At 48.5% G+C, this 9,848-nt stretch overlaps 1 protein-coding gene across 2 annotated transcripts; it reads left to right on the top strand.

Moving 5' to 3' along the window:
• The first annotated feature begins 4,537 nt into the window (after positions 1 to 4,537).
• On the top strand, positions 4,538 to 8,962 carry LOC103626181 (MDIS1-interacting receptor like kinase 2). 2 transcript variants are annotated; one of them, XM_008646575.3, is made up of 3 exons: positions 4,561 to 7,973; positions 8,067 to 8,410; positions 8,529 to 8,962. In XM_008646575.3, the coding sequence occupies exons 1-3, from the start codon at positions 4,676 to 4,678 to the stop codon at positions 8,532 to 8,534; spliced, it is 3,648 nt and encodes a 1,215-aa protein (XP_008644797.1). In that variant the 5' UTR covers positions 4,561 to 4,675; the 3' UTR covers positions 8,535 to 8,962. The 2 variants fall into 2 exon arrangements, with proteins under 2 accessions (XP_008644796.1, XP_008644797.1); XM_008646574.3 differs by having other exon boundaries at positions 4,538 to 7,973; positions 8,067 to 8,962.
• The last annotated feature ends 886 nt before the right edge of the window (positions 8,963 to 9,848 follow it).

The following is a 9,848-nucleotide window of genomic DNA, read 5'->3' as shown; positions in this document are numbered from 1 at the left end:
CTTGTGACGTTGTGTTTTATGAGACTAACGGCTCTCAAATAGAGCAAGTTGATCTTGATGAGATAGGTGATGAAGAGGCTCCGTGCATCGCGCTAAGGAACATGTCCATTGGGGATGTATGTCCTAAGGAATCCGAAGAGCCTCCAAATGCACAAGATCAACCATCCTCCACGCAAGCATCTCCTCCAACTCAAAATGAGGATGAGGCTCAAGTTGATGAAGGAGAAGATCAAAAAGATGAGCCACCTCAAGATGACGACAATGATCAAGGGGGAGATGCAAATGATCAAGACAAGGAGGATGAAGAACCAAGACCGCCACACCCAAGAGTCCACCAAGCAATCCAACGAGATCCTTGGTGTCTTGGGCTTCAAAGAAGCAAAATTTCGTAGCTCTTTCTACCGCCGAAGCCGAGTACATTGCCGCAGGCCATTGTTGCGCGCAACTACTTTGGATGAGGCAAACCCTTAGGGACTACGGTTACAAATTAACCAAAGTTCCTCTTCTATGTGATAATGAGAGTGCAATCCGCATGGCGGATAATCCCGTTGAGCATAGCCGCACTAAACACATAGCCATTCGGTATCATTTTCTAAGGGATCACCAACAAAAGGGAGATATAGAGATTGCATATATTAACACTAAAGATCAATTAGCCGATATCTTTACCAAGCCACTAGATGAACAAACTTTTAACAAACTTAGGCATGAGCTAAATATTCTTGATTCTAGGAATTTCTTTTGATGTCTTGCACACATAGCTCATAAGTGTACCTTTGATCATGTCTCTTCTATATATGCTATGACTAATGTGTTTTCAAGTGAATTTCAAACCAAGTCATAGGTGTATTGCAAGGGAATTGGAGTCTTCGGCGAAGACAAAGGCTTCCACTCCACTCCATGACTCATCCTTCGCCGTCGCTCCGAGCAACTCTCCGTCTTTGGTATAATCTTCACTCATGTTTTATTTGCCAAAGGGGAGAAAGTAGTTTCAAAAAGGGCTCTAATGATTCCGTTTTTGGCGATTTATGCCAAAGGGGGAGAGAGCATGAGCCCAAAGCAAAATGACCGCACCACCACCCTTATTTTAAAAGTGATTTTCAAATTGGTATCTCATTGTGTTCAAAAGGGGGAGAAAGTAGTATTTTCAAAATTGATATCTTAAAACCCTCTTGAACACTAAGAGGAGGATTTCATTGAGGGGGAGTTTTGTTTAGTCAAAGAAAAGCATTTGAAACAGGGGAGAAAATTTCAAATCTTGAAAATGCTTCGCAAAATCTTATTCATTTATCTTTGACTATTTGCAAAAGGACTTTGAAAAAGGATTTACAAAAGAATTTGCAAAAACAAAACATGTGGTGCAAGCGTGGTCCAAAATGTTAAAAGTAAAGAAACAATCCATGCATATCTTATGAGAATTTATATTGGCTCAATTCTAAGTAACCTTTGCACTTACAATTATGCAAACTAGTTCAATTATGCACTTCTATACTTGCTTTGGTTTGTGTTGGCATCAATCACCAAAAAGGGGGAGATTGGAAGGGAATTAGGCTTACACCTATTTCCTAAATGATTTTGGTGGTTGAATTGCCCAACACAAATAATTGGACTAACTAGTTTGCTCTAGTCTATAAGTTATACAGGTGCCAAAGGTTCACAAAAAGCCAATAAAAAGACCAAGAAAAGGGTTCAACAAAGAGAGCAAGGGACAACCGAAGTGTGCCCTGGTCTGGCGCACTGGACTGTCCGGTATACCAGGGGACTCCAAGCTGAACACTTCACCTTCGGGAATTCTCAGAGGCGCTTCGCTATAATTCACCGGACTGTCCGGTGCACCACCGGACAGTGTCCGTTGCTCCAGGGGAGAGCGACTCTGAACTCGCCAGCTTCGGGAATCCGCTCAGCTAAAATTCACCGGACATGTCCGGTGCACACCGGACTGTCCGGTGAGCCAGCGGAGCAACGACTACTTCGCGCGCAACGGTCGGCTGCAACGCATTAAATGCGCGCAGAGGAGCAGAGCACGCGCGGGTGGCTCACCGGACAGTCTACAGGACTTGTCCGGTGCGCCACCGGACAGCCAGGCGGGCCCACATGACAGAGCTCCAACGGTCGAACCCTAACGGCCGGGTGACGTGGCTGGCGCACCGGACACTGTCCGGTGGCGCACCGGACTGTCCGGTGCGCCCGTCGACAGCAGCCTTCACCAAACGGCTAGTTTGGTGGTTGGGGTTATAAATACCCCCAACCACCCCACATTCAAGTCATCCAAGTTTTTCACCTTCCAACTACTTACAAGAGCTCTAGCATTCAATTCTAGACACACCCAAGTGATCAAATCCTCTCCTAATTCCACACAAAGCTTTAGTGATTAGTGAGAGAGATTTGTTGTGTTCATTTGAGCTCTTGCGCTTGGATTACTTCTTTCTTTCATTCTTTCTTGCGAACAACTCAATTGTAACCAAGGCAAGAGACACCAATTGTGTGGTGGTCCTTGCGGGGAAGTTTGTTCCTGTTTGATTGAGAAGAAGAAGCTCACTCGGTCCGAGGGACCGTTTGAGAGAGGGAAAAGGTTGAAAGAGACCCGGTCTTTGTGACCACCTCAACGGGGAGTAGGTTTGCGAAAACCGAACCTCGGTAAAACAAATCCGCGTGTCATACTCTTTATTCGCTTGCGATTTGTTTTGCACCCTCTCTCTCGGACTCGATTATATTTCTAACGCTAACCCGGCTTGTAGTTGTGATTAAGTTTGTAAATTTCAGTTTTGCCCTATTCACCCCCCCTCTAGGCGACTTTCACGGAGGAATTGTAGAGTCCCTCTCAGCCAACTGCTCGAGGGAAGTGGCTGGGCCCTGACTCTTCATAATTCTTAGGGATCCACTATAGTTCCTGTGGTGGTCAGTTATACACCAACAACTATCTCTGAGTTGAGAGGATTACAAAGTTGTGTAATGCAAACGATAGTATCCAAAAACAAAGATGTTATACATTCTAGTGGATGAGGCACATTGAGTGAATAAGATACCACGATGCATCCATGAGTATAATCTCCCATGTTAAGGAACATCTGCTTCAAGTATGCCTTCACCTCAATCTAAAGTTTAGATATTAATTTTAAATTATTTTAGCTCTTAAAGCATATCAAGAGTGTCTTAAATTAGTTCCATATTTAAAAATATAGGGCTCAAATAAAAAAAAGCTCCAACAGTGTCATATTTTACAAAATTTTATCTAAAAAATATAGAGCACACCATGAAGTGACCTAAATATACTACGCCCCAGAGTAGTGCTCTATCCTTGTTTTCTACATTATTTTCTTTCCTAATAACATAATTTACTTCCTAAAATATATGATTTAGAGCTTAATTGTTTGAGCGCAATTTGTTTTTAGTGTCCTAAAAACTTTAAATGATGTAGTATTTTGATTTTTGGGGGCACTATTTTAAGTCACCTTGTTGGAGATGCTCTTATTGCCCTAAACATATGGACCCAAAGAAGTAGCTAAAGTTTAGTTGTTCTCATGAAAAATTTAGACTACATAAATGAGCCAAATTAATCTATTTTTAAAGTTTTAGAAAGTATGGCCACCGTAAAACTATTCTAAATTTGGTTTAAGTCAAACTTAAAATAGTAGAAAAAATAGAGTATGTTTTTTTAGACATGTTGGCTCTCTAAAAAATCTAATCAATTTAGTATAACTATCTAGAGAATTACTTCATTCGTCTCACATTTTTACCAAGTTTGACCGATTCGTCTTATTCAACTTTTTTTGCAAATAAAAAATTAAAAATTAAAACCATACTTAAATTATTTTAAAGTATATTATATGCTAAACGATATCATGATAAAAATTAATAATAATTATAAATATTTTTTAATAAGACGAGATGGTCAAATTTCAACCTATTTATCTTCTTTGTCGCATGACAAGATTGGGAGGCCTCCCAAACCGGCTCCGACTCCGTCTCTTGTAGGAGTCCTCTCAAACGATCTAAAAAAAGATCTCACAACAATGAGCCATGAGGAGACATAGTCATTTTTATAGAGAGAAGACGGAGCAAAAAAATGGCTTTTGTGGCTCCTCACTGCCTTTGTCTCGTGCTAAGAAAAGCACTAGCTTCTATAGCGAAGCTCCTCTTTAAGAGAAGCTAGAGCCAAAGTTATTTTTGAAGGAGTCGGAGCCGTGTCAAATAGGCCCATAATTTCCCGCGACAAGTGGATTTTAGGACATCAAAATCTTTCATGTCAATAGAGCCAAATTGGTTTCCATGCAATCTCGTTTCTTATTGTCATTTGTAACAAACTATTAATCTTTTATAATAGTATACTCATTTTTCTAGATAAATATTCGATCTAAAACATTCTTTTGAGCGTTTTTATAAAAAAATTGGAACATTTTTAATCGGGATTATTAGAACCGGCGTCGTGTGAACCAAATCCAAGTGCGGAAGTGCGCCGCTGCCCCTTTTCCTGTTCACTCCGCTTCCCAGCCGTGTGCTCGCATCCCAAGTCAACCCACGGCATTGACCGCGACCCAGCTGCGCGCGCCGCGAGCCCGCGACCTCAAAGAGTCAAGACCACTGACCAGTGACCACCACGCGCTCACCGCCAGCCCGCACGGCCGCCCCTGCCCGCACGAACGGGCACGCAGCGCTCCGCTCTGACACCCTGCCAATGCCGACGCCGCCATCCGCCCCCGCCCGCTTCCTCCTCGCGTCCCTACTCTTCGCCATCCTTGCCCTCGCTGCCGTCTCTGCCAATGCTGCGGCGCCACCATCGCCGGCTGAGGCCCTGCTGGCGTGGAAATCGAGCCTGGGCGACCCGGCGATGCTATCCACGTGGACGAACGCCACCCAGGTATCCATCTGCACCACCTGGCGTGGGGTCGCCTGCGACGCTGCCGGCCGCGTTGTGTCGCTCCGTCTGCGCGGGCTCGGCCTCACCGGCGGCCTGGATGCGCTCGACCCGGCCGCGTTCCCGAGCCTCACTTCCCTCGACCTCAAGGACAACAACCTGGCCGGCGCCATCCCTCCGTCGCTCTCGCAACTGCGCACTCTGGCCACGCTCGACCTGGGCAGCAACGGGCTCAACGGCACCATCCCGCCGCAGCTCGGCGACCTCTCGGGCCTCGTCGAACTCCGGCTCTTCAACAACAACCTGGCCGGCGCAATCCCGAACCAGCTGAGTAAACTGCCAAAGATCGTCCAGATGGACCTGGGGTCCAACTACCTGACTAGCGTCCCGTTCTCACCGATGCCCACGGTGGAGTTCCTCTCGCTCTCTGTCAACTACATCAACGGCAGCTTCCCGGAGTTCGTGCTCAGGAGCGGGAACGTCACCTACCTCGACCTATCGCAGAACGGCTTCTCCGGTCCAATCCCGGACGCGCTTCCGGAGCGGCTGCCGAACCTGCGGTGGCTCAACCTGTCAGCCAACGCGTTCTCCGGCCGGATCCCAGCGTCGCTCGCGAGGCTGACGAGGCTCAGAGACCTGCACCTTGGCGGCAACAACCTTACTGGCGGCGTTCCCGACTTCCTCGGGTCCATGTCGCAGCTGAGGGTCCTTGAGCTCGGCAGCAACCCACTCGGCGGGGCGCTCCCGCCGGTTCTTGGCCAGCTCAAGATGCTGCAACAACTCGACGTGAAGAACGCCAGTCTGGTCTCCACTCTGCCGCCGGAGCTCGGCGGTCTGAGCAACCTCGACTTCCTCGATCTCTCAATTAACCAGCTCTATGGGAGCTTGCCGGCGTCATTCGCTGGGATGCAGAGGATGCGGGAGTTCGGCATATCGTCCAACAACCTCACCGGCGAGATCCCAGGACAGCTGTTCATGAGCTGGCCGGAGCTCATATCGTTCCAAGTGCAGACCAACTCGCTAAGGGGCAAAATCCCACCGGAGCTCGGCAAGGTGACGAAGATCCGATTCTTGTATCTCTTCAGCAACAACCTCACCGGCGAGATCCCGTCGGAGCTCGGCAGGTTGGTGAACCTGGTTGAACTGGATTTATCTGTCAACTCGCTCATCGGACCCATACCCAGCACGTTCGGCAACCTCAAGCAACTCACGCGGCTGGCGCTCTTCTTCAACGAGCTCACCGGCAAGATCCCGTCGGAGATCGGCAACATGACGGCGCTGCAAACCTTGGACCTCAACACCAACAACCTGGAAGGCGAGCTGCCTCCCACCATCTCGTTGCTTAGGAACCTCCAGTACCTGTCAGTGTTCGACAACAACATGACTGGTACCGTCCCGCCGGACCTCGGCGCAGGGCTGGCACTGACCGATGTGAGCTTCGCGAACAACAGTTTCTCCGGCGAGCTTCCGCAGAGGCTCTGCGACGGCTTCGCGCTGACTAACTTCACGGCGCACCACAACAACTTCAGCGGCAAGTTACCGCCGTGCTTGAAGAACTGCTCCGGGCTGTACCGGGTGCGGCTGGAGGGCAACCATTTCACCGGCGACATCTCGGAGGCGTTTGGGGTCCACCCCATCATGGACTACCTGGACATCTCCGGGAACAAGCTGACCGGTCGGCTTTCAGATGACTGGGGACAGTGCACCAAGCTCACACGCCTGAAGATGGATGGCAACAGCATATCAGGCGCCATTCCAGAGGCGTTTGGGAACATCACAAGCTTGCAGGACCTCAGCTTGGCTGCGAACAACCTGACAGGAGCTATTCCACCTGAGCTGGGTGACCTCAACTTCTTGTTCGATCTCAACCTGAGCCACAACTCCTTCTCCGGGCCGATTCCGACAAGTCTGGGGCACAGTTCCAAACTGCAGAAAGTTGATTTGTCGGAGAACATGCTTAATGGGACCATACCAGTGAGCGTTGGCAACCTTGGGTCACTGACGTATCTTGATTTGAGCAAGAACAAGTTGTCAGGGCAGATACCAAGTGAAATCGGCAACCTGTTTCAGCTGCAGGCCCTGCTTGATCTGAGCAGCAACTCACTGTCCGGCCCTATCCCTTCAAACCTCGTGAAGCTGTCCAACCTTCAGAAACTGAATCTGTCACGCAATGAGCTCAACGGTTCGATTCCAGCAAGCTTCTCTCGCATGTCGAGCCTGGAGACTGTTGATTTCTCCTACAATCAGCTCACCGGTGAGGTACCGTCAGGCAATGTTTTCCAGAACTCCTCGGCGGAGGCCTACATCGGGAACCTAGGGCTCTGCGGCGATGCGCAAGGCATTCCTTCTTGCGGCCGCAGCTCCAGTCCTCCAGGGCACCACGAGAGAAGACTCATTGCCATAGTTCTCTCCGTAGTTGGGACGGTGTTGCTGGCAGCCATTGTTGTCGTTGCTTGCCTCATCCTAGCATGCCGAAGGAGGCCCAGGGAGCGCAAGGTGTTGGAGGCAAGCACGAGCGACCCTTACGAGTCCGTGATCTGGGAGAAGGGAGGGAACATCACATTCCTGGACATCGTGAACGCCACCGACGGCTTCAGTGAGGTGTTCTGCATCGGCAAAGGTGGGTTCGGGAGCGTGTACAAGGCCGAGCTCCCCGGCGGGCAGGTCGTGGCCGTGAAGCGCTTCCATGTGGCCGAGACAGGCGATATATCGGAGGCGAGCAGGAAGAGCTTCGAGAACGAGGTCAGGGCACTGACAGAGGTCCGCCACCGGAACATCGTCAAGCTCCACGGCTTCTGCACGAGCGGAGGCTACATGCACCTGGTGTACGAGTACCTGGAGAGGGGCAGCCTGGGGAAGACGTTGTACGGGGAAGACGGCAAGAGGAAGCTGGGCTGGGGCACGAGGGTGAAGGTGGTCCAGGGGGTCGCTCATGCCCTGGCCTACCTGCACCATGACGGCAGCCAGCCCATCGTTCACCGCGACATCACTGTCAGCAACATCCTGCTCGAGTCGGAATTCGAGCCGCGGCTCTCTGATTTCGGCACCGCCAAGCTGCTCGGCTCTGCTTCTACCAACTGGACTTCTGTAGCAGGATCATATGGCTACATGGCTCCAGGTAATCTTGAATGTATAACACCTGATCTGAATTGGCGAAACTTTAATTTCCAGATGTTTTCATCAGCGCTGACTACTGAGCCACCTCTTGCAGAACTGGCATACACAATGAACGTCACAGAGAAATGCGACGTGTACAGCTTCGGGGTGGTCGCTCTGGAGGTGATGATGGGGAAGCATCCTGGCGATCTCTTGTCCTCGCTGCCGGCCATCTCCTCCTCTTCCTCAGGAGAAGGCTTACTGCTCCAGGACATACTAGACCAGCGGCTGGAACCTCCGACGGGCGACCTCGCGGAACAGGTTGTGCTCGTCGTCAGAATCGCGCTCGCTTGCACGCGGGCAAACCCTGACTCGCGGCCTTCCATGCGATCGGTTGCCCAGGAGATGTCAGCGCGTACTCAGGCTTCCCATCTTTCTGAACCGTTCAGACAGATCACTGTAAGCAAGCTAACAGATTACCAGAAGTGATGTTTGCCTGTGCAAAGGATTGGAGCTGAACAAGTGAAGTTTGTAGCTAGTGTAAATGTGTAATTCTTTTTTTTTTATTTGGATGCAGTTTTAGAGGATCAGTTTTCTCCCAGTTTGCAAACTGATAGACCACGAGACTATCCTCAGAAGTATCTAATGTCTTGGCGGCCATTGAGGCAAGATTTGCCTCACAATCTTGTGGACGGGTGATCAAAACTCGCATGACCCTAGCTACTGCTAGCAAAGGTTCACTTTCTGTTAACGAGTATTTTGCCAAGACGAAAGGTCCTGCAGATGGGATGTCATCTGCGAAAAAAAATTGTATCCTATATATCCTCGGTAGCCTCAACATGGTTGATGAGATCTTAGAAGAAATTACAATAGCTCCGTTTCAGACTTGTGAAGTCTATGTACGTTCTCTATTTCTCATTTTTTTTTCTTCACCAACACTATATTGGTTAGTTTGATGAGCTCGATAAATTTGGCACCGAGAAGTCTTTGAACTTCGGCTTTAGCTGCCTCGATCTTCTCGTTGGACATCTTACGAAGTCTCTACTTCCTTGCTCTAACCCTTGAATACATCTTTGTTCTTGTCAAGAAAACTGAGCAGCTTGTCTTCTTCCTCCTTGTGCAAAGTCTTGGTTGATTACCATAGTTCTGTTTGGTACTGCGGGATCCATAGGAAGTAGGAACCTTCTTTCCTTCATATGTGGTTTGGATTTGATTTTTTTTGTCATGTTTTGGTGCCTTCGGAGAGTTGGGAACAAATTTCTCGCCCTCCTTGGCGAGGCAGTGGATATTGCATTTGGCCAGATGTGAGGTCCCTCTCTATTTTGCGAGCAACTTGCTGGTCTTCGTATACTGTGATTGCCCCAATCGGGCCAAAGATCTTCATGCATAGATAAAGGTCATGTGTGGCCACTTCAAAATTGTTGATTGTGCCCCACCCTAGGATGACATTGTACGGGTAGACCATGTACACTATATCGAATGTTATTTGCTTTATGCTTGCATTGGGGGCAACCCCAAACGAAAGTGGTAGTGTTATTTTCTAATAGACACGGGCCTTTCTACCAAAACCACAGAGGGAATTTTTAGATTGTTGAAGCCGGTTGAGGTTGATACCCATATAATTGAAGACATGAACGAAGATGATGTCCACTTGACTTCTATTGTCGCTAGGACTTTGTGGATGTCCCAATTGTTGATGTTGTAGTCAGTGGCGGAGCTCTATAAAATTAACGTCCCGGACCACTCTATAAAACTTAAAGGTTACTTTAAACATCCTCTAATATATTGTACGACTAAATATACCGCTAAAACAAAATATACAACAAAAATAGACTAAGATAGTATTTACTTCAATTCAGCATCTAAAAATACAATAAACTTGATTAAAAACATACAA

This window comes from Zea mays, chromosome 5 (genome assembly GCF_902167145.1).
Source record: "Zea mays cultivar B73 chromosome 5, Zm-B73-REFERENCE-NAM-5.0, whole genome shotgun sequence".
NCBI lineage: Eukaryota > Viridiplantae > Streptophyta > Magnoliopsida > Poales > Poaceae > Zea > Zea mays.
The sequence above is the reverse complement of the archived record's forward strand: the minus strand, read 5'-3'. Positions and strand labels throughout refer to the sequence as shown.

Excerpts from the sequence above, each read along its gene's own strand:
- LOC103626181 (XM_008646574.3), top strand. The coding sequence starts at position 4,676 with ATGCCGACGCCGCCATCCGCCCCCGCCCGCTTCCTCCTCGCGTCCCTA. Across the intron at positions 7,974-8,066 it reads ATATGGCTACATGGCTCCAG|AACTGGCATACACAATGAAC; the intron begins GTAATCTTGAAT and ends CACCTCTTGCAG.